The sequence below is a fragment of the Macrotis lagotis genome, chromosome 2, assembly GCF_037893015.1.
Source record: "Macrotis lagotis isolate mMagLag1 chromosome 2, bilby.v1.9.chrom.fasta, whole genome shotgun sequence".
In the NCBI taxonomy this organism is placed as follows: domain Eukaryota; kingdom Metazoa; phylum Chordata; class Mammalia; order Peramelemorphia; family Peramelidae; genus Macrotis; species Macrotis lagotis.
This window is the reverse complement of record NC_133659.1, coordinates 333,779,640-333,803,476: the sequence shown is the minus strand read 5'-3', so window position 1 is coordinate 333,803,476 and position 23,837 is coordinate 333,779,640. Positions and strand designations below refer to the sequence as shown.

Sequence of the window (23,837 nt, the reverse complement as noted above, 5' to 3'; positions counted from 1 at the left end):
CTGGCTTCCCTGAACGTGTCTCTGCACCCACACTCCTGGTTGTGGTGAGGAGTTGGGGAGGGGAGCTGGGAGTGACTGCGAACAGTGGGAATGAAGGAATCTGTGGGCCTCAGTTTCCTCCTTTGTGACAAGGTTAGACTAGATGTGTGTGGGGGGGCTGCCCAGGGCCAGAGTCCCTGAGGAGGCACAAAGACACAACAAAGCGGTCACAGAACTGGAATCTTATTACTCTTCTGGTGCAAGAACAAAAACCCCTTTTCTTTCTCTCTTCCCTTTCCAACCCCCAGCCACCAGGGAGATGCTTAGGGAGGAAAGAGCTCTTGAGACGGAGTCTGATGATCCAAAGTAAAAAACAGTTAGTGGACAGGGCAGCCATCAGTGCCCGGGGACCGCTCCAGCATGGGAGTGTCGGGGGCTGGGAGGCCCCTGGGAGGGGGCTATGGTGATTGTTTCGGACGACACACGTGGAGGGTGGAAGTGCTCTTCTGTAAATGATGACGGTCCTAAGTCCGAGGGAGGGATGGGGTGGGGGGGCAGGGGCAGAGGCCGTGGGGGCCTCACTGCTGCAGCTCCTTCATGCGGTTCAGCGCGCTGCCTGCCCGGAACCACTCAATCTGCGTCTCATTGAAGGTATGGTTCAGGAAGATGGTTTCCTGGTTTCCATTGGGGTGTTTGATGATGCATTTCAGGGGCTGTGGATGACAAATTGAGGACACGGAGGCCTCACTTTGGAGCCAGAGGCTGCAGGCGGGGCCTCGGCCGAGGGGTCCAGCTTGGATGCACTTGGGAGCCGTGAAATTCTGAGCTTCCACTGCATGCCCCGGGAGGCATCTCGTGGGCCAGGCTAGATCTATGGGACAACCACCCCCCAGAGGAGGCCTGAGCCAGGGGGCTGGCCAGTTACCTTGCCGGGAGCAAAGTCTTGCAGCCCCTGGATGGTCAGTTTGTCCACAGGGTGGATCTTGTTGTAGTCTGCAGGGTCAGCAAATGTGAGAGGCAGCAGACCTTGTTTCTTCAAGTTGGTTTCTGGAGGTCAGAGAATGAGAGACCCTCAATGGGGGGGGGCAGCCAGAGGCTCTAGAGGCTAAGAGCGGGGTCAGGGAGAGGGATGTGCTGAGGCAGATGGGGGCATCCCAGCTTGATCAGGAGGAAAAGAGCACTTTCACTGCCTTCCACAGGGCCCAAGTCAGGTCTGGCTGTCTGCCTTGTGAGGGGAGGTCTCAGCCTCTTCGGGGGGGGGGCAGCGCTGCCCACCAGCCTACCGTGGATCCTGGCGAAGCTCTTGGTGATGATGGCTCGTCCCCCCAGATGTCGGGGTTCCAGGGCCGCATGCTCCCGGCTGGACCCTTCGCCATAGTTTTCGTCTCCAATCACCACCCATTTGATGCCATTTTTCTGTTGGGTGGGAGAGGGTGGGTGTGGGTTGAAGGGGCTGATAGATCCCAAAGGACCCTGGCTCCAGGCTCCAAAGGCACTGCCAAGCTTTCCTGGGGTTCAAAGTCCCTTCCCTCTGCCCCCCCCCCCCATGGGTGGAGCACTAGCAATGGAAGCCCCTAGAAGGGGTTCTGTGGGACACTCAATGGCCCAGATGGTTTGAGCACTAGGTTCTGGGAGCTAAGGCTTCTACCAAGTCCTGTCCTCGGACAGAAGATATTGAGGGGAAAGTCACACGACAGAAAGGAACAACTCCAACCCGGTGCTCTTGTCCTCCCACTCCTCAGCATCAGTCCCTCCACCTGGGCTTCCGGCCACCCCTCCCTTGGCCCATCTGCTTCTCCTTCTAAAGGTTCAGGCTTTCTCTTCTAAATCTCCTTAGTCCTTCGTGGACCCTCCTCTCCTTGTGAATTCCCTCAGAAGTGAAGTCCAAGACCCCGCCACCTCCCCCTCCCCACCAGGAGCAGGGCAGCTGGTCTGTTGGCCTACCTTGTAATAGCGGGCAGTGTCCGGGACTGGCCCAAATTCCTGGGTCACAGCATTTCTCACGGAGTTGGCTTTCCCATTTTCTATGTTGATGGCGCCAATCAGCAGGTTGTTGGAAATGTTGTCCAGATGACCCCGAAACTTGAGCCAGGGCCCGGCAGCAGAGATGTGGTCAGTGGTGCACTTCCCCTTGACCTGCATGGGGGCGGGAGAGCAGAGGGCAGAGGCCCAGCCCTGTGTGAGGACCAGGGCAGGGGCACAACCCAGGCGAGAATTACTCGGGACCCCAGACCAACTCCTGGAGGGTGGGTTTCTAACAGGGTCCCTCGGGGAGGTCAAGGACACAGGACCACGTGACTTGCTGGCCCCAAAGGAGGGGTGGGGAGTGGGCATCTCTTCAAGCTTGCAGGCCTGGTTCTGGGGGTGCAGTTGTAACCCTGAGGAAGGTGGATAGGAGATCCCCCAGGACAGACCCAGCCATCCCAAGGCCCAGGGGGGGATGCTGCTCCAACAGTCACCTGAGAGACCCTAGGCTGTGCCCCCGCCCCCAGCCCAGGCCTGTCCTGATTGCCTGCTCTGGTCACAGATGGGATTCAAAAGGGGCCGCTGTCTCTGGAGGGGCCCTGGCTAAGACCGGGGCAGTGACAGGGAGGTCTCCCCTGCCAACCTTGATCAGAATCTGAAGGTCTTCCAGGTCCTTGCCATCCCACTTGTCAAAGGGTTCCAGGAGCTGCAGGCGTTGGCTGGTGGGGCTTACATCCACACGCAAGGCACTGCCATCCTTCGGGGGGTGCTGGTAGGTGTCCTGCCCAGGGTCAAAGTCCTGCCCGGTGGGGAGGGACAAGAGGAGATGTCAATGGTGAGAGAATGGCCATGGCCGGCTTGCTCCAAGGTTCGGGAAGGGCCAGGCCCAGGCTCTTGGGCAGTGGGCCTGGGGAAGGTGGCATTACCGCTTTTGGAAGCTCATCTGCATCAGGGGGCTCCAGCTTGAACTTCTTGCCATCTTTGCCAGTCAGGTAGTCTGTCTCTGGATTGAATTTGAGGGTGCCAGCAATGGCCAAGGCGGTGACAATCTGCAATGGAGCAAAGCCTTGAAGGGGGCACATTCCACATTGCTCCTCAAAGGAGCTGTGGAAGTGGGGGGGGGGAAGGTGCGTAGCCCTGGGGGCCTGCCTAGTACCCTCCTCTACTGTAAGCCCAGGGGCTGCCACTGTGCTTGGGGGGGCCTTAGGCAAGGCTCTTCACCTGTCTTTCTCAGTTTCCTTAACTGTAAAATCAGGATAGTTAACAGCTCCTTCCTCACCTAGCCGTCCTGAGGATCACAATAGGAGCTCCATAAGCACTTCCACTAAGGGCAGCCTAGAGAAAGGTGGGGCTCATGGCCTCATGGGCCCAGAAGTCCCCTGCCCCCCCCCCCCCCCAAGCCAGGTTGGGTCCATTTCAGAAGGAAGCTCACCTCCGGGGAGGTGACAAAGGCATGGGTCTCTGGGTTGGCATCATTGCGGCCAGTGAAGTTCCTGTTGTAGGAGGTGACGATGGTGTTCTTCTCTCCCTTCTTGATGTCTTTCCTGCAGGGGCAGAAGAGGACGGGGCCTGGCCGTGAGCTCTGCCCTTAGCTCCCCTCGGTCCTCCCAAGGAGTAGCCCTGGCCAGTGCCAGAGCTCCTTACCTGTCCCATTGGCCAATGCAGGGGCCACAGGCATTGGCCAAGACGATGCCCCCCACTTCGCGAAGGATCTGTGCCTGCAAGAAGGAGGGCAGAAGGCCTGTCACCAGGCAGGGCCAGCCACAGTAGACCCCTGGGGAGGCATGGCTGGGCAGGGGGCAGATGGAGGGGGGAGGGCGCACTCACGTAGCCATCTCTCTCGATGGTGGCCCGGATCTGCTCTGAGCCAGGGGTGATGGTGAACTGAGACTTGCACTTCAGCCCGTGGGACAGGGCCTGCTTGGCCACGGCCGCCGAGCGCCCCATGTCCTCATAGCTGGAATTGGTGCAGCTGCCGATCAGCCCTGGGGAGCAGGGCAAGGAGGATCAGGAAAGCCTCAGCATGGCCAGGACTACGGGGACAAGTGGGAGGCTGGCCAGAGGCCTCGTCCCAACCATCTCCAGTCGCCGCCAGGGAGTCTAGACAGTCGGGAGTCTGGGCCACTGCTGAGCCCCCAAACTTGTCTGCCTTGGCAAAATGAGTCTCGTAAAGGACCCCAGTCTGGCCCCCCCAGGGGGGAGGAGCCACCCAGAGGAGACCTTCCAGGCCTGGAAGAGGAGGGGCTGTTCCTGGAGGGGAGACTGTGTCCATCATGCTCCTGGCCAGCGTCTCCACCAGGGTCAGAGGCCACAGAGGAGCCCAACACTGGCTCTTTACAGTAATGGGCTCAACAAGTACTGTCATGTACCCCCCGGTGTCTGCCTGGCCCGCCCTGTGCGCCAGGCTGGTCTGGGGGACCAACTGTTCCTGCTTCTGGCAATCCAAGACAGCGCAAGGACTGTCTCCAGAGGGTCTTCCTAACCCAAATGGGCCGACAGACAGCTAGGATGGTCCACTGGGCTCAGGTCACTGGCTCCAAGGCAGGGCTGCCTGGGCCGTGACCTCAGGCTGGGGTGGGGGGGGCTGCGCTCACCCACTCGGATGTCCAGTGGCCAGCCTTCCTTTTCTGCCACAGCTCCCACATTAGCCACGGGGTGGGCCAGGTCTGGGGTGAAGGGCCCATTGATGTGGGGTTTGAGCTATAGGAGAAAGGACACTAGTTTCAGTCTGAGACATGGAGAAGGTAGTAAAGCTATTTGCTATTCCAGAACAATCATTATAAAGGAAAAATCCCAGAAGCATTGAGATGGGGAAACTGAGGCACAGGAATGCATGTGCTGCAAGTCACAGTAGGGACTGTCAAGCAGAAGCTGGCCTTCACCATGGTCTCCTTCCACTAGCCCCAGCCACACTAACACCAGAACCCAGGGAGGATGGGCCTGAGTGAAGGCTGGGGGGGAAGGGTCCTCAGAGACCATCTCCGGAAGGGGCCCAGATGGGGCAGGAGTGGAGCTGAGGTGAGAAGCTGGACCAATGCCCAGCTGGAGAGATCTAGCACGGGGGCAAGACCTGGAGCTGGTCACGTGCTTCAGGTGCCCTGCCAGGATTCAGCCCTTGCCCCCTGGGCATCCAGAAATGGCAGGTGACTAGGAGGTCCTAAGGGCTGGCCAGCTACCCTTCCCAAAGGGCATGCCTAGAGGCACAGGGCCAAAGACACCAAAGCTCATAAAGTCCCAGCTGGGGAGATGAGGGGCTGGCAAGAGGAGGGAAGCCTCTACCTTCAAGCCTCTCACAGTGGGCAGACCAATCAGAGGGGAGTCCCTGAAGCTCCCAGGAGGCCAGGCCCTCGGGCACTGTGGTGGCCTGGTCTGCTTCCTACCCCCCCAAGCTCAGAGTCACTCTTTACCTCGCTGAGGTTAATTTCTATCACTTGGTCATAGTGGCAGCCGGGGTCAGGCACCAAGTGGTCCTTGAATTCATCAGCCAACTTAGCAATGTCTGAAAACAGCCAAGGAGCCAGGTCACCAGTTCCACCCAAACCCAGGCAGCAAGCATCTGTTAAACCTCCCACAATGTGCCCAGGGTGGCAGGATCTGGGGAGGGGGCCACTGGCTCAGAGAGTTCCCAGTGTGACAAGGGGACCTTGACCAGGCAACCAGGGGATTGTGGATGGGCCTGACCCAAAGCAACTTCCCGGAGGAAGGCCCTGGCACCCCGGCTAGCCCGACAGCCTTAGATCTGGTCATGCCCTCCCCCCACACGCTTTTTCAACAAAGGAAAAAGATTCAGCACAAATGGTGACCCTTCTTGATAATGGACACACTACTGTGTCCTTGGCACCCCCCCACACCTCTCTGCCACGAATGCAGGGATGTTCTCTCTTCTCCAGCACTTCCCCAGCCCTGACACCCCTGTTTTAAGGTTCTCAATCTGCAGCCCTGGCATAGGACAAATAAATGTCTCCCCCCTGCCCCCCCTTACCACTCCGGCCTGTCTTGCTCAGGTACTTCTTCATCCTGTGGTTGTAGGGGAACACGGAGGTGGTGGCCCCTATCTCTGCTCCCATGTTACAGATAGTTGCCATGCCTGTGCGGAGAGAACCAAGGGGCTCAGTGTGGGAGGTGTGCCCTGCCCATCTGGACCACACCCCTTGGGGGTTCGCCAGCAGCTCCTCTCACTACCTCTTACCCTTCCCACTCTCCACCGCCATGGGTGACCCACAGCTCCGCCCCAGGTAGGAGCTGCCACCTCCCAGGAGACGGACACCCCAAAGGTCCTGCTAGTACAGGGACTGGAAGGAGGCAGCCTCCCACCACCTCTGGCTCAGGCCACCAGCCGGGGTGGCCCTAGTCGCCTCTCACCAGTGCAGGAGATGGAGTCCACACCAGGCCCATGGTACTCGACAATAGCTCCGGTGCCACCTTTCACTGTGAGGATACCGGCCACCTTCAGGATCACATCTTTGGGAGAGGACCAGCCAGACAACTCACCGGTCAGCTTCACGCCAATCACCTGATCGAGAACCAAGAAGACAAGGGATTGAAGGCAGAAGGATCTGGGGGAGCCAGCCTGAGACCACTGAGAAGGCCCAGGTCCTGAGTACCCCAGTGGGGTCACCCCCATAGATCAGGACTGCCCTCACCACCTTACCTTGGGGCACTTCAGCTCCCAGGGGATGCCTGCCATAACGTCCACAGCATCTGCTCCACCAACACCGATGCATATGCCCCCCAGGCCACCTCCATTTGGGGTGTGAGAATCTGTGCCGATCAGCAGCACCCCTGGGTAAGAGTAGTTCTCAAGGATGATCTAGAGAAGGTGTCAAGGACCAGGAGTCAGTGTCTCAGTGGAGCAGAGGAGGGACCAAGAACCTCCCCTCCCCAGACCCCGTGGGTCTTCAGTATGCCCTTCGGGTATGTATGTATGTATGTATGTATGTATTTATTTATTTATGAAGCATTTCCAGGCTTACAAAGACCCCCCACACCTCGATGGGGCTGCATAGCAGCACTGTGAAAAAGGTACTACCAGTGGGATTAGGTCCACTTTACAGATGGGGGAACTAGTACCCCTGCAGAGGCAGGATGAGGGTGACTGGCACTGGGTCACAACCTGACCCGCATCACCCAGAAAGGAGGCCACCTGGTGAAGCTCAGCCACATCCCCCATCCGTCTTGGCTCAATGGGAGAAAATGAGCTCCAGGCAGGTGAGCTTGGCCCCTCCTAAAATAATGGGCGTCCCCCCCCCACCTTTGGATAGGCCCCTGTGTTCAGCCCTCACTCCCCCCCCCTTACCTGGTGAATGATTCCTGAGCCTGGTCTCCAGAAGCCCACCCCATACTTGGCACCTGCTGTTGCTAGGAAGTTGTAGACTTCCTGGTTGATGTCCTGTTAACAGAGATAACAAGTCTCATAGCAGCATGTGCCCCCTCCTCTGCACCAGGCCCCCCACCCCATCTGCAACCTGGGAATCCTGGACTCCGTTCGAGGCTCCCAAGGGGAAGGCGTCCACTGTACTTGTGAAGATAGAACCCCACTTACTCCCTTCAGAGAATGTGATGCTTTGGTTCTGTTCTAAGTCCTCTCTTTTTGGTATTTTTATTTAGTCTGGAAGCTCCTTTCCAATGAGCTGCCAGGGCCAGGTTGCTGAACCTGCCCAACTGAAAGACAGATTCTGGGCTCCTGACCTTGGGCCCCAAGGGGAGACAGACATATGGCCCAAGAGAGAAAACCGAGGCACACAGTGGCAAAGTGACAGAGCCTGTTGAGCCAGCCTGTCAAGCCAGCCACCCCATGCTTGGGTGCTCTGGGCACCCCCTCCTCTGGCACAGGAAAAAAGGGCCTAGTAGGAACCAGGCTCAAACCCCAAAAGAGCCAGGGGAGGGAGCCTCCCACGGAAGAAGGCTCTGTGCTCCCCATGGGAAGGCAGGCCCCTCAGAGCTCGGCTCCCCCTGGACAGAGGCACAGGGAGTCAAGCCCACTCCCGAAGCAGGTGTTGGTGGGAGGTCTAGATAAGGGCGGTGGAGGGGGAAGAAGAGGCCACAGGGCGTCGCAGGGTCTCGCCTGCTGCAGGGGTGGAGGTAGGGGGTAAGGGAACAGGCTGGAACAGACCCTCCATAGTCGCTTCAAAGGCTCAAATGAACTATTTGTGATAAGGGCCCACAACCTGAAGGGGGTCTTGTCAAAGCCCAGGTTTTCAGTGACCAGAGGGCTCGAGTGCTTCCTGACACCTTGGTGTGTGCGCTGGGCCAGTCAGGGGTCGAGGGAAGCCCAGTCTCGCCAACCCCTTGACGCTCTGCCTATGCACCTTGGCCCGCCGCAGGTCCTTCTCACCGCCGATCTGGGCCTCGATCAAGTGGTCACAGTGGATGGTGGATGGCACGGCCACCTTGGGCAGTCCACTGCTGATGAATTGCAGCATGGCCATCTGCGCCGTGGCATCCTGCATGGCCACGCGGTCCGGCCGCAGACGCAGGTACGACTTGCCCCGTTCAATTTCCTGTTTGGAGGGGTCATCCAGGTGGCCGTACACGATCTTCTCTGACAAGGTCAGTGGTCGGTTCAACCTGTGCAGAAGAAGGAAGTAGATGGGGCAGAGTCCACTTGGCAGTGCCAGCCCCCATTTCACATCTTTACTGATGCCTTTAATTTTCTATCACACTGATTTCTGAGGACAACCCTCCTCTTTCCCCCACCCAGGAAGCCATCCCTTGGTTAAAGGGGAAAACATGGTCCCTCAAACCTATGTGACCCATGGATCTCATCTGAGAATGTATGTGCTATTTCACAGCTGTGTCTCCCACCTCAGCCATGGAGGGAGGTGCAATTCCTCATGAAGACCCTATTACTGCCCACCTCTGGGTCTTTACCCTGGCTGTACCTCAAGGCTAGAATGCCCTCCTAACTCCTGTCTGCTCCTCTGAGAGTTGAGGTTCCTTTCAAGGGGTCCCAATCTGCCTTGTATTCATTTTGTTTGTTTCTCTAGGATTTAGCCAGGCAGTGGGTTAGGCTGCTCCACTTTTGGCCTGGGTCCCCCAAGCAGGAGACCTTGCCTAGCTGTAGCCAAGCTGGGACCCTGAATGAGGAGGCTTGGGGGCTCCTGAGGGAGGCTTGTGGCTATTATGAAAATGATTTTCCTGCTTCTGCTCAATTTGCTCATCATCATTTCACGTAAAGGTTCTTGCAGTTCTCTTCACAGCCTCTACTTTCATGGGGCATTGAGGGGGTGCCATAGCTCTGGTGCCAAGGAGACCTAAGTTCCACTCTGGCCTCAGATTTTCTTAGCTGTGGGACCTGCAAGTCATTTCACTTCTGACTGCTTCAGTTTCTTCCTCTGTACAATGGAGATAATACCAGCCCCTGGCTCCTAGATGAAACTAAGTAAAGTGCTTAGCTCAGGGGCAGGCACACAGACGACCCTCCCCCAGGGCCAATGGCCTCCAGCACCCTAGGGCTGTCTGGAGGGGGCCGCGGGGAGGGTCTCCTTCACAACAACCATGTGCAAAGCTCCCTGGCACAAAATATATGCCAACAGCTCTGGGGGGCTCTGAAGGCATCTTGCCCTCGGGCCCATGACTCAAGAGGCAGCCCAGGACCCAGGTCTGAAAAAAGCCTGGGCTTCAAGGGAGGAAGAGGGTGAGGGATTGATGGCCTCCAAGGACTTCTCCTTGTCCTCACTGAGGCAAGCTGATGGGCCCCTCCCTCCTGGGGATGGGGTGCACCCCAGTAGGTGTTTCAGGACCCAAGATGAGATATGGGAGGGGAGGGGAGGGAAACTAGTGCTCTCTAAGCCACCCCACTCCCCACCTCCTCAGGGCCTGCCTCTAGTGAACCAGGCCCCAGGGGAGTCCCGAGAAGGCCCAATAATGGCCAGGCTAAAAACAAAGGAGCTTCCTAGGGAAAGAATAAGGGCTTTTACTGCCCCAGGAGCTTCCTTCCACATTCTCTCCCTCCTGGCTCTCCAGCACCCCAGAGAAAGACCCCAAGTGACTTGACCAAGGCTCTCCAGGGGCCTCACTCCTGACATCAAACCCAGAGCTCTCTCTCTCTACTTTTCTTGGGGGACCCCAAACAGCACCCCAGCTACATGAATTTTCATCTGTGCCTTCCTCCTCCTCATCCCCAAAGCTCTAGAGCAGGCAGGATAGGGAGGCAGATCCTTCTCTGAGCCATGTCCATCCACCTTAACCTTAGGCCCACCCTACCAGCCAAGGATAGGCTAAGGAATGCGCAGGAGAATCCCTTTTGTGCCAGTGCCTTCTGGGAACAGAATGGGGACCTCAGGGATAAAGGGAGGAATGATTCTTCCTGCTAGGTCTCCTCTTGATCTGAAAAATGGAAGGCCCCTTCAGGATTGAGCAACTTTCCTGCTGTGGGTCGTGTGTTATATAAAAGCCCAGTATCCCAAAGCCCACCCATCTAGAGGGCCTCCAAAAAGAGAAAATAATTTTTTTTAGTTTTTTTTTTTGCAAGGCAGTGGGGTTAAGTCACTTGCCCAAGGCCACACAGCTAGGTCATTATTAAGTGTCTGAGGTCGGATTTGAACTCAGGTACTCCTGACTTCAAGGCCAGTGCTCTATCCACTGTGCCACCTAACCGCCCCCAAAATAATTTTTTAAAGGAAATAATTTTTCTTTAAAAGGACAAACAAGAGTCAGTCCACTTGGCCAGCCATGACCAGGGTTCTGGGTTTAACGGTTCTAAATCTAGATAGATTGGCTCCCAAGGGACCTGGCACCTTGCAGGGTAGCACCAGTTCCCCCACTTACTTCATCGGACCCCAAAGTCCCTTTCCTACCTCTTCCGGACAACGTTAATGTTCTTCTCCAGGAGTTCATATCGGATATATTCATGGGGCTCAAAGTGGCTCATGGCCACCTTGGCCCGTTGGCACAGGATGGGAGCCACATGGTACCTTCGGAATCCACTCTCCAACACCTTCTGCAGGAAGAAGAGACAACAGAAGTAAGCAGTGTCTGGGACGCAGCTGCTGAGTTAAAACGCTGCCCACACAGGTCTGACCAGGTGGAACAGACAAGGAAAGAACCACCTGGGGCCAGCCTTTTGAAGGTGACCACTCCAAGGGTCTCAGAGCACTTCTGGTGACCCCTTCCCATGATGCACACGGGTCTCATTCTACACAGGCCTCCAGTGCTGGAGAGCCACATCTGAAGAGTAAGAAGATGGGGAGGCCAGCTCTGAGGAGCCAGCTGGGAGGAGAAGGCTGCCCTGACCCAAGACTGAGACAGGGAGGTCCAAGGCCAGGAGCCAGGAGGCAGTGACCAGGCGAGGATCCTTGGTTCTCTCCTCCTCAGTCATAAGGGGTCTTCTTAGCCAGCAGGGTAGGCAGTGGCTCTGCAGCCTCAACAGTGCCAGGGCAGAGCAGACAATGACAGCATGAAAGGACACATATGTAGGGACAGGCACTCAGAACTTCAGAGGTTCAGAGACTTGCACAGGATCCCATGGCTACTCTGGGTCTGAGGCTGGTCTGGGTGCAAGGCCATGCTCCAGCCACTAAGCCACTCAGCCAGCATCTACCAAGCACTAGGAATCCTCCAAATTAAAGACATTCTCCTGAGACGCTCAGACATTCTGTAACATTACCCCCATCTTACAAAGAAGCAAACCAAGGCTTTGGGTGATTATGTGTTTTGACTTGATATGGTCTCCTTTACTCCCGGCAAAGTCCTTGGCCCTAAAAGTGATGACAGCCCTAGGCGGGACTTCCGATGTGAGACAACAGTGATGGTTGGCATTAAGACCGTACTCTTAAGATTTACAAAATACTTTGCAAGCATCATCTCCTTTTATTCTCATAACAGCCTGGGGTGGGGGGGAAGGTGAGGAAACTGAGGCAGAGGGGAAGTGACTTGCCCAGAGTCACATGGGTAATAAGTATCTGAGGCTGAATTTGGACTCAAGTCTTCCAGATTCCAGGTCTAACATTATTGACCTTGCTGATCTTTAAAGGAAAAAAATACATCCACATACATGCCAAAAAGCATTTTCATGGGCATTATAATCACATACAATTGTCATTCTGTCAAATCTGAGTCTCCAAGACGCTACTGGGGACTTTCTTGGTAAAGATACTGGAGTAGTTTACAGTTCCTTCTTCAGCTCATTCTTCAGATGAGGAAACTGAGGCAACAGGGTAAAGTGACTTATCCAGGGTCACACAGCTAGTTGGTGTCTATGGTTGGATTTGAACTCAGCCTGGGGTCCAGGCTCCTACTCTATCCACTGGACCACAAAAGACATAAGGCAGAGGCAGAGAAATGATTGGAACACCAGAAAAATCCATTTTTCCCCATCCTGTATAATTCCTATAAATTTTTTTTTTGGAGTTTGCAAGGCAATGGGGTTAAGTGACTTGCCCAAGGCCACACAGCCAGGTGTCTGAGGCCACATTTGAACTCGGGCCCTCCTATCCAGGACCGATGTGCGATCCACTATGCACCAAGCTGCCTCTGCTGCCTACTTTTTCCTAGAAATCCTTCAGAGGACCTGCCCCACAGGCTGATCGCATGCCTTGTGTTCTTTAACTTCAAAGGCGCCAACACCATACCAAGCTCTCCACGTGAGCTCATTCTCCACTTAGGACATGGCTGCCCGCACTACTGATGGACCAATTCAACCAGCTGCCTGTCAGTGAGCTGGGAAATAGGGGCTGTCATCCACTTTCTTTCTCCAGTATGGAGAATTAGACCGATCTCCTGGACCAACTGGTCACTAGGAACAGTCACCTCCTAGGAGAAGAGCAACAACACAACTACGCAATCAACACAATTGTATAAACTCCACAAACATTTAATGTTTCCAACAACATCAGACCACACCTTGGTACCTCTGCTCACCCTTTTCGCCCTTACCCAGAAATTCTTGTTGGCCCAATCCAACCAAGCAACTCAACGGTCACCTCTTTCACAAAGGCTTCCCTGATCCTCTCTCCTTACTATCTTTTGAAGAAAAAACTCTCTACCCTGGACCTCAAGCCCCTCTACTCCTCATGACCATGTGCACAACCCTGGGGAAGTCCTCTCATTTGTAGAGAGGCAAGAGAGAATTTAGGGAACAGCTGCCTCTATTCCTTTGCAAAATCCAGCTGGCCTGCCCAATCCTGGACTATTTGTCACCTCTCAGAAACCTGTTTCCTTACCTGACCCAACCTCCCTCAAAGGACTGCTGGGAAGGCAAGGCTGGTAAAGCAAGGCTGGTAAAGCAGTATGCCACTAGAGCGTGCTATAAGAAAGGAGACCAAGGGCAAGAAGAAGGATACAGCTTAAAAATACAAACTTTTTTAAAGTCTTTAAGCAGAGCCTGGTGTTGGGTATTGGAGGACCGCCAAACCCCCATATGTCAGACAGGTTGGGACATGACAATAGGCACCCTGCCCTCAAAGAGTTTATTCACAAAACCACTAAAGGATAAGACAGTGACTCTTGTAAAAATCAGTGTAATATGGGTGAGGGGGGCGGCTGGCTAGGAGGCACAGTAGATAGAGCACCGGCCCTGGAGTCAGGAGGACCTGAGTTCAAATCTGGCCTCAGACACTTTAATAATTGCCTAGCCATGTGACCTTGGGCAAGTCACTTTAACCCCATTACCTTAAATAAATAAAAAAAAAAGTGTAGTATCGGTGGCTTTTAGCCCCCTTTCCTACATCTCGGAACTGTGCCCTTCTGCAGAAGAGGAGCAGGAGATTCAGAGGCTAGCCCTGGGGACTCAATCCTGCTATCCCCACCCCACTTGCAGGGCACCTTGGGAAGTCTATGTCTCAAGGGACACAGTGGAGGTACAGAAGGAGGGCTAGTTACAAATACCTTCAGTTTACAGAGAAGGAAACTGGAAGCATCTTCTCTAATTTCCAACTTGACTACCTCAGGTATGCCCACATTCACACAGGCAACTTCCTAAAGTTATGTCCACAGGCCTCTCCTCCCCACCAATGGTCATGCCTCAGGCCTCTCTGTCTCTAGGAATGATGCCACCACCATCATCTAGGGCTTAGGAGCCCACCCTCTCATCACCATCTCCCTTCCCTTTTCCTTCCTGCTAGGCCTACTCTGGGTCATCCCTGTCAGGGCCCCCTTTCAGGCCCCTAATCAACCTCATTCTCCTCATCTCCAAGCTATAGGGAGGCTGAGTCACCCCGGTTCCACTTGCCTTCACCCCATCCTTCACTGGAGCATCAGGTGATCACGTCGGAACTGGTCACTCTCCAGCCTCTTGCCCAGCTGACCTGCCCCCCTCACTCCTAGGTCCCTCCCAAAATCTGATTTCTCCACTCCTGTTTTAGCTCTGCTGATCGTTCCCGAACGAAGTTTCAGCCCTAAGCTCATCTCCCCCAGAACCAGCTGTAATCCTGACTGAAGACCCACAGACTCTGGAATCTCACTCTGGGGGTGCTGTCCACTCCCTGGCATTGTAAGAGACACCTTGGCCTGAACTCACCTGCCCATTCCTCACTTCAGCACTACTCCTCACCTCTTCCTCCTTCCCTCAGATCACACAAGCATCCCTTCTCCATCCTCAGCACCTTTCCTCTGGCTTCTTTTAGGGCTTCACTTCAACAGTCCAGAGAATTAGGGATGTCCAACCTAGAGAAGTAGGAGCAGCTAGATGGTGCTACAGAGGAGAGAGCAATAAGCTGGGGTCAGGAAGACTTGGGTTCAAATCCAGCCTCAGACACTCAATAGCTGTGTGACCCTTGGCAAGTCACTTAATCTTTGTTTGCCTTAATCCACTAGAGAAGGAAATGGCAAATCATTCTAATACCTTTGCCAAGAAAACTCCCATCTAGTGCCACAAAGAGCCAGACACAAGTGAATGACAACAACCTAGGGAAAACACAAAAGGAATGTGAAGTGTCCCTAGATCTGAAGGTTTGTTCATTGGAAGGATTACACATAGTTCTTGCCTGGCCCCAGAAAGCCTGGAGGACCGACAATGTCATCCTTTAGGAGACATTGTAGATCCAAATGAATGAACTTCCTAGCAGTCCAAGCTGCCAGTAATGGAGTGTGCTGGTTGGCTGGTAGATCACTGGAGATAAAACAAGGAGAGTCTGAAAAGCCAAAATCTGAGTTGTTGGGACATTTCAGGTAAAGGATGCCCAGAGAACCTTCTAGGTAAAGACTTTTCAGTTCTTTGGCCTACTAAATGGAGACTAGGATAAGCTCTTTTCAGAGTGCCTATATCCCCTCAAGCACCAAATCGGTCCTTCACAACTCTGACCAGATAATAATATCCCGACACCTGGCAGAGGGTACAGGGACTTTGAATGAGGCAAAAGGAACTATCCCGATCCCCAGGGAGCTCTGAGGAAGGTCAGGTCGAGGTAAAAAGCAATTCGGAAGGGCTTTAGGGTCTTGTATTGGCTGAGGACTGTCTAGGAAAAGCTAAAAGGGGAGAGGGGGCTGTGACAAATTCCATCTTTGCAACAAGGGCCTCATTCTGTGCTAAGGAAGGAGAATGGTGCCCTTCTTGAGGTTCCACCCAGTGCTGGATTAGATCCCATTCTAAGACAGTTCCAAGGTTCCTGCCCAAAGCCAGGGGCCTTCCCCGTCTGGGGCGTTCTAATGATTCTAACTTGAGAAATCCCCAGGAAACACATGCCTCCTGGGCCTGTTGCCATCCTAACACGTGGAAAGACACCATGTTCCTCATTAGTTTCCAGAGGGTGGACACCAATGATTTCCTCATGCTTCAGGAAATTCATGAAGCACCAAATACAACACCATCAACACTCTGGGTGCTCTCTAATCACCAGCCTAGGGACCAGATAAGAAGCATTGCTAGGGCCTGGGGCCAAGGAAGGAAAGCCAGGGCTCCCAAGGGCAAAAGTGCATGGAGACCTCTGATGAGGGCCCCTGGGCTGTTGCAATCCTCCATTTCTGAGCTGTCTTTAAAATTAAAAATTATATATTCATCAGAAATCCACAAAGACAGCCCCTAAAAGTGGCCTGCCTGTACATAGAAGAAACCATGTCATTACACAAACTGAATGTGACCAACATTCTTTCTTTCTCTCTCTCTCTCAAATGGTTTGCAGCTGCTTTTTTCTCCACCCTCTCTGGGAGGCAGGACCCCCACGGGCTGCTTCACCCTGGCCAGAGCTCTGCAATCTTTTAAAGGTCCTGCTCTTCACGGTGTAGAAGCCAATATGGACTCCATTCCCCTGCTTTCAGGTCCCTCCGAAGCCTCCTCCTCCAGAACTTCTGACAAGGCAATAATGTTTTGTTCAGCCATTGTCATTCTCCCCTTAGTTTCTAGTTCTGTGTCATCACAAACAGTTGCTATGTTTATACAAATGGGACCTTTGTCTTTCTCTTTGATCTCTTTTGGAATCTGGGCCTGGCAATGGTATCGCTGGGTCAAAGGGCAAGCCTCTGGTTCAGAACCAGCCAGTCCTTGAGAAGAGTCACAGTACTGTTACTCCAGAGCTGAAAAATGGCATCAAAGGTCAACTCTCTCATTTTCATGGATGAGAAAACTGGCTTCTGAAAAGGTTCAGAAATTTATCCAAGCTCACAGTTAGGCTTCTGGCCTCGGGCCCCAAGCCAGGACCCCAAGATCTGGGTTCAGAATCCCAGCTCCTACTCTAGCTGCATGTGAGTGTGGATAGGAGGGGGTGAGGGGCCTTAACTTCTCTACCTTGCTTGCCCTTCTCAGGAAAGAGCTTTAGAAACCTTTTATCTCTTGACCAATGCAAGTCAGGGAAGTTACCCATTTGTCTCAAGGTTACTCATGGGCATCCAGCCGAGGGGGAGAGCAAGCTGGGCAGCAACCAATCTTCCTGAAATGTAAACTCCAGGGGCCTGGGCTCCATTTAGGCTGCAACTTCTCATCAGCTTCTCTTTACTGCAGTGAACAGTATTGGGGGGGGGGGGGCGTAGGGGAGGAATGTTTTCTGCAGTGCAAAGAAGGATGGTTATGAACAGAATCAAGATCATGCAGTCCCAGGGAGATGGAGGAGACAGCCCTCAACCCCAACCCACTGGACAGGTGAAGAAACTGTGGCCCCGCAGAAAGGGGCCTGCCTAGGGGCAAAGCTAGCCAGTGGCGGGCCAGTCAAAAGCTGGTTCAATCATCCTTTCCCACCATATCATGTGACTTCTTAAGTCAGGGGTCTGGAAACCTGCTCTTTTCTCCTGCTGTCCGGAGCAAACAGGAACCAGACCCCCTGGCTCTGGTTCCTGTCCTAACCAAGCTTGCAGGGCTGTACACAGACACACTCCTTAAAAGGCACAAGGGAACCAGGGGCTCCGGGGCCTCCAGGTCAGAGAGGGGGATTCTGGCACATCTATCAGCCGTTAACTTTGGGGAAAGCCCTCAGAGGAGGAGTTCACCGACAGAAGACATCCCATTTAGGCAGCAGCTTCAAGGCACTGGCCTGGCATCCACCCTAGATAGCTCTTCCAGCAGTCCCACACTTTTCCTTCCTAGAGAATGAAATGCAAGTACAACTAAACCTTTCTCCTTGCCCAACACCTCTGCCCGCAGACATCTTCTCTGTCTCAGAGACTACTGCTACAAAGCCTCAAGTGCCCCACTGGGAAGGAGCTTTCCTTGCGTTACAGCCACGTGTTGAAGACTTGCAGCCTTGGGCTGGGATCATCTCAGGGTTAGCTCCTATAGCCTAGAGGTCAGTCTGAACTCTAGGAACCAAGCCAAGGAGCCTCCATTGACAGGTCTTACCATGCACTAGGCCAGCTTCTGAGTACAAACGCTGGGACCTGTCCAAGACTTGTGTTGCTCAGAGACTGGAGGGGATGAGTTCCTAAGGATGACGCTGGGGGCCCTGCTAGAGGCACTGCCCACACCAATACAATCACAGATCTCTGTTAGGGTTCGAAGCTGGCCCTACACCAGCCCAGATTCTGCCTCCCAGGGAAAGCAGGCAGCTGGTTCATATTTGTCCTTCCACCATCGCCAATGCAGCGAGCTTCCCGAAAGAGATGCAGAGAGGCAGCAGCACAGTGGAGAGGGCTCTCTGACTGGCATCCAGAGCTGCTGTCTACCTGGATGACCTTGGCTAAGTCCTTGGGCCTCAGTTCCTCACCTGAGGTCCCTTGCAGCTCCTAAAGTCTTTCCCAGTCTATCTTTCCAGGCTGATGACAACAGGGTTAGGCTTAGGTATCTCTCATTTACTCCATCCTCCAACTATGTGAGGTGCCCCATACCTCTCTCCTTTCCTAAAATGCTGTCCACCCTCATTTCTGTGTTTTGTGATTTCCAGAGTCTTCCCTGATCCTCCCAGACCCTTAAAGCATCATCCTACCCCACCATCACCACCACTTTATTTGTACTTCTATATTTTCCCATTTACTTATCTGTGGAAGGATTACTCCCCCCATCCCACCAGGTAAGCTCTTGAGAGTGGAATCTGCTTTTGTTCTACTTTCAGAACCCAACCTATATCTGACATTTAAAAGATGCTCATTAAATTTAACAGGAGCTTCATCTCCATGTTCCTTTCTTTTTTAAATTATTTTTTTTTAAATTTAAGGCAATGGGATTAAGTGACTTGCCCAAGGTCACACAGCTAGGTAATTATTAAGTGTCTGAGGCTGGATTTGAACTCAGGTCCTCCTGACTCCAGGGCCAGTGTTCTATCCACTGTGCCACCTAGCTGCCCCCTTCATCTTTCTTTTTTTTTTAATTTTATTTATTTATTTTGAATTCCATCTTCCTTTCTTACAGAGATCTTTAACCCAGAAAGAAAAGGGGAAGGCCCCCTCCCCAGGGCCCTCACTAACAGCAGCCTTCCAAATGGACAAGGTCATAAATCCTGTCTCTCTCTCTCCTACTGCTCAGTAAAGTCCAAAGAAAACAGCAGTTTTCTGGCCTGTGGCCAACTTGTAGAGCCATTTTTAACTTTTACCAGTTGTCCGAGGAATCTGAACCAGGGTCATTTCCACCACGTAGGGCAACATAAAAGAGCAAAATGTCAGCCAGGGGCCCAAGGTCAGGTGCTGGTGCAGTAAAGTCAGGGCCCAGAGGCAGGAGACTTGGGTTCTCACCTCCCAGGTCTGTGACCTTGGAACAAACTTGTTGCTGTCTTCAAGGCTCTGGAAGGTGGTCCTCCCCCTGTCCTGACAGACTTGAGTACAAGGGAAGCCAAGAGCTAAGGACATGATCTCTACTTACAGAAAACTTCTCAAATAATAGATCAGCCAAGGATGAAATGATGGGTTGCTGGGGAGAGAGAGAGAGAAGGAAGTAGTCCTTCTTCAGGTCATCTTTGAGATTTCTCCCAAATCAGACTATGACTGTGAACCTCTGTGGGACTCAGTTGCCTATGCTGTAAAATGAACAGAGCAGACTGGCCTAGATTTCCAACTTCCATGCCAAAATTTCACAACTGCATGAGAATATACTTTATTGATCTTTTTTTTTGGGGGGGGGGGGCTCAAAGCAGAGCTAAGCCCCAGACCAAGCTCAAAGCCTTAGATTCCATGAAACATTTATGAAAAAATCTCCCATGTTCCAGGCATCTCTATCCTAGGAATATAGAGAAAAATAGGCATGGTAGCACAGTTCTTGCCCACAGGGAGCTGATAGTCTAGTAATGGAGCAGGCAAGGTTAGGATATGATATGTCCAAGCCAGGAAGTAACGAGGCCCAAGAGGAAAGTCAAAGTGCTCTACAAAAATGGAGAGAACAGATGTGGGGTAGGGAGATGAGGAGGGGGTAGGTGCTAGGCTCGGGAGAAGAGACTAAGACTAAGTGACAAAACCTACAGAGGAAGGGTCTGAACAGTGTCCCATAGAAGTCACTGAGTCCACTCCTACCAATCTGCTGCTGGCGCCCCCCAGATGCCACATCCTACCAGAAGCTGCTCTTCTGGCACCCACCCTGGCAGGCTTTGTCTTTTTTTCTCCAAGGTGCTACCAGCCTCTTCCTCCTCAGCATGCAGAGGTTGCCAGCAGGCCCAGGGACTTTCCCAGCTCTTTAGGAACAAAAAGCTTCAGACCAGGCCAGTTCTCACCTTACTTGGCAATGAAGGGCCTCAAACACTTGCCCATCTGCTAATCACCTTTTCACAATGTCCTCCCCACCCCTACAGTTCAATCGGAAACTCTAACGCCCACCCATCCCTCCCTCCCTTTCTCTCTCTCCTCCTTCCACTTCAGAGAAGCACAGGAAGACCTGCTCTCAAGACACAATCTCTCAAAGAGCTCTGAAGAACCAGGAGAAGGAAATCAAGATCAGGCACCTCTGCAAGGGGGCAGGGTTCTAGACAGAATTTTACTGACAATCTAATGGTCCTCATTCAACTCCAGCAACATTGATTTAGTGTGGGTAGATCCCTGAGAAGCAGATACAAGGTATAGCTAAAACAAGGTTCCCAACCTGACAGTAGGCAAGGGGACATCAAATAACCCTCTCTCCATACATACACATATATTCACAACTATAAGACAGAATAATATATGATCCAGACAAATAAGAAGCTAAAAGAAAGGCGAGGGGAGAAGGAGGAATCCGGGTAGAGAAAGCTTGGCAGACTTTCATAGATGGGCAGAGGGCAACAGCCGAAAGAGCTGGAGGCAAAGGCTGACAAGCAGGAGAGGCTGAGCTAGCCTGAGAAGGGGGCTAGCAGGAGCACCCATAGAAAGAGCAGCCTGTCCCTGTGGTTAGAAGTGGGGTAGCTCCTACTCCTACAGTCCAGTCATGGGCTAATGATAGCCTGGGCCCAGGCAGGGTGCTGGGAACAGAGGAGCAGCAGGCAAGGCCCTCATTCCTGGCAAGGGTAGCAAAGGAGCTAACACATGCCAGCTTAGCCTCAGCCATTATGCCCAACTTATAAAAAGAAAGGCAAGGCCCTGTGCAGGCAGAGTGTGGAGGGCCCAAGGGAGGCCCACTGCCTGGGTTTGCAGACTGTTTTCAATGTATTAGTTATGATGCTTTTTTTATGCTCTTTGTCTTTAAAAATACTATTTGTTATGTGGATAACTCTCTGGGAGGGAGAGGGGATCCTGAGGGAAACTATGGTGATATAAGAAAACAAAAGACTTGAAGGAAAACATTTCCAAAGGAAAGGAGGAGGCTGTGAGTGGAAACAGAAAAGGCAACTGGCAGCTCTCTAAGAGAATCCAGTGCAGAGCTGAGCACGGAGCAGACCCTCCCTTCTGGAGGCTTCTTCTCCACTGAGGGAGACAAGAGACCTTCCTAGAAGTTCCTCTCTTTCCAGCATCATCATGTTGGGAGAAGGGAGTGCTGGAATGTCACCTAGAAATGACTCTTTGAAGAATCCTTACCACGGCCAAGGGCCCCAATCTAGTGGGCATCTCCAACACTCTGTCCTCTACCTGGCTATCTACACTGTTGCCACCTTCTCCATCAGACAAAGCATCCTCCAAGGAGCTTCCAATCTCCCCCAGTTCAGGACCCTGGGGCTCCTCTCACAACAACTGATGCTCGCTGCCATGGATATTGGACTTGATGTCTCTGGGTGATTTTCCCAAGTCCAGGCCATTCCAACATGAGTCCAGACCCAAAAGGGTCTCCCCTTCATCAAAGCTAGAAGGGACTCCTAAAGGAATAACACCAGACAACTAGTCTAGACAGCAACTGAGATGGTGCCTCTATTAAACTGTGCCTGCCTTTTACCCCAATGCTATGCTGTGCTTCAAAAAGATTCAAGAAAGAGGGGTATCTAAAATGTTCCTGGGTCCCACCTACTGGGGGAAGAAGCACCCCTCAGCTGGAGATCAGCTGAACAGGGCTTGGTGGGTGAATGGGAGAGAGGACCTTGTGCAGGAGGAAGCCTAGGAAGGCTCTTCTGGTTGCAGCAGAGGAAAGGAAGCAGACAGAACCCGACCCAAGTGCACCAAGACAGCCAACTCTGGCAGCCGCGCTACAAGGACCCTCCCCATGGAACAGCCACCCAGTACCTGGGAGGGGCCCAAGGGGGGGGCTCATTCTACTGGGTCTGAGGCCAAGGAGGGGACCTGTTCTACTTGACTATACAAGAGGGAAGGGGGGAGGCTTGGGAAGAGAGAAAATGAAAAATAAAGTTCAAGAAAAAAAAGGAATAAGACCCAGTAACAACCTCTGGCCTTTTCTAACCACGTTCTAGCTATTAAACTACAAGCACATTATAAATAGTTCTATTGAACCTACCATTTACCTGCTGTGGGAGCAGCTATTACTCCTCTTTTACAGGTCCCACTTCTGAGCCCTTTGCCCTAAGGCCAGGCCCTAAGTCAGTGTTGGAGACAGGTGTGGCTCTCCAGCTGGTCTCCAACCCTGACAAAACTCCAAGATAATAGGATTATAAGACCTCGAGGAAACCATCAAATGGAAGACACCTGAGGCCAAAGTGATGCCACGGCGGCACCAAAATCCAACAGAACAGGGCCGGCACCTGTGGGTCTTGACTCAAATATCTTTCCACCGCACTATGCGGGTCCACAGATGGGGCCCAAAGATGCCTCAGGGCTAGCTGTGAAGGCACTCAGGGGCTCCCAACCCTCTTCCACTCTAGCCGGACAGTTGTTCATCAGGCATTCAGGGACACGCTCTGTAGTGCCCATGAGTAATGGCTCGGACAGACAGAAATATGGGGCAAAGATGAAACAAGGCTGCTGCCAACATTCAGCCAGAATCACCGCAATTCAAAGAAAGGCACAAGTGTAATGTTTTTCATCAGGGGGCACATCACAAAGTGAGTGAGAGATGCCATCAGAGAGTGGCACTAAGCATGCTGCAAGGATGACTCGGGCACCCACCGCCCACTGCCCTTCATTTCAGCAGGGGGCCACCTTGGCATCTGCCTCAGCCTTCAGCTCTCCCAAAGCTTCTGTTCCCCTTCTCGCTGGGAGGCCCCGTTTTTGACGGCAGGACTGAGCCCCTGGGTGCAGAGGCCAGGACACAAGCTGCCTGCACCTGGGGGCGGCCGAAGGAGCACCGCAGAGTCCCCCAAGGCTGAAAGGGGGCAGCTACCAAGGGCCACAGTGACCTCCCTAGGTTCCCACAGGTCTTGACCTTGACGGTGTTCCTGCTGGGGCTTGCCCCTCAAGGTCACCTTCGGCATCCCCTGGTCCTCCAGGGAGCCTTTCCTGACCCCACAAGCTTCCTGGAGGTTAACTGGGAGGGGTCCTCCCCCTTCCTCCGCCCAGGCTCCCCGTTCCGCGGCTGAACCTGCCTCTCACCCCGGGTCCGCCAGGGGAAGGTACTGCCGCTGCCCCTGCCGGACGGACGTACACCCCCGGCTAGGGAGCCCCCCAAAACGGAGGGACGAGGCAAACTCGGGGTGTGCTCAGTTCCCCCAAGCCACCTCGGGGCTTTCCTTTCCCACCCCCAGGAGACAGGGGCTCCCGGTGGACATCACCGGGTGGCGCGGCTGACCGGCCTGGCCCCGGCGTCGCTCCCGGCCGGACCGCGGGGGCCCCCCGAAGCCGGCTCGTCTCGGCGCCCCCAAGGTCACGGGCGGCCCCTTCGGCTCCGAGGGGGCCGGGGCCCGGGGACGGAGGGGCGCGGGGCGGGGCCGGCGCGGGCCGTGACCTTGGGCGCCGGGCCGCCCCGGAGGAGCCGCTGCGGGGGAGGGGCGGACGTCCTCCGTGACCTCGGCCCGGCCCGAGCCCCCGCCCCCGCCCCCCGCCCGGGCTGCGGGGAGGCCGCCCCCCCCCCCCGGCGTCCGGCCCCCGCCCCGCCCCCCCCGGGGCCGCGGCCGCCGCGCCCCCCGCCCCGCCGGCGCCCACCTGCAGCCGGGTCACCAGCAGGCTGTGCGGCGCCATTTTGTGCACTGACAAAGATGTGGTCGCGGCGGAGTGACGCGCCGGCCGGCGCCTTTAAGGCCTCCGCGGCGGGGCGGGGCCTCCCGGGGGCGGAGCCGCCCGAGAGCGGAAGCCCGGGGCCGGCGGGCCGGGGGGCGGGGCCT

General features: G+C 54.2%; 1 protein-coding gene across 1 annotated transcript; it reads right to left on the bottom strand.

Moving 5' to 3' along the window:
• Window positions 1-206: 206 nt before the first annotated feature.
• Window positions 207-23,766, bottom strand: ACO2 (aconitase 2). Its single transcript, XM_074227044.1, has 18 exons — window positions 23,659-23,766; window positions 10,743-10,885; window positions 8,253-8,511; window positions 7,241-7,333; window positions 6,596-6,754; window positions 6,307-6,457; window positions 5,927-6,031; window positions 5,352-5,443; window positions 4,539-4,644; window positions 3,772-3,929; window positions 3,589-3,662; window positions 3,377-3,488; window positions 2,871-2,993; window positions 2,588-2,743; window positions 1,924-2,115; window positions 1,263-1,395; window positions 905-1,026; window positions 207-692 (listed from the first exon to the last, which is right to left on the bottom strand). Exons 1-18 carry the CDS (start codon window positions 23,692-23,694, stop codon window positions 558-560), a joined length of 2,349 nt encoding a protein of 782 aa, XP_074083145.1. The 5' UTR covers window positions 23,695-23,766; the 3' UTR covers window positions 207-557.
• Between the last annotated feature and the right edge of the window lie 71 nt (window positions 23,767-23,837).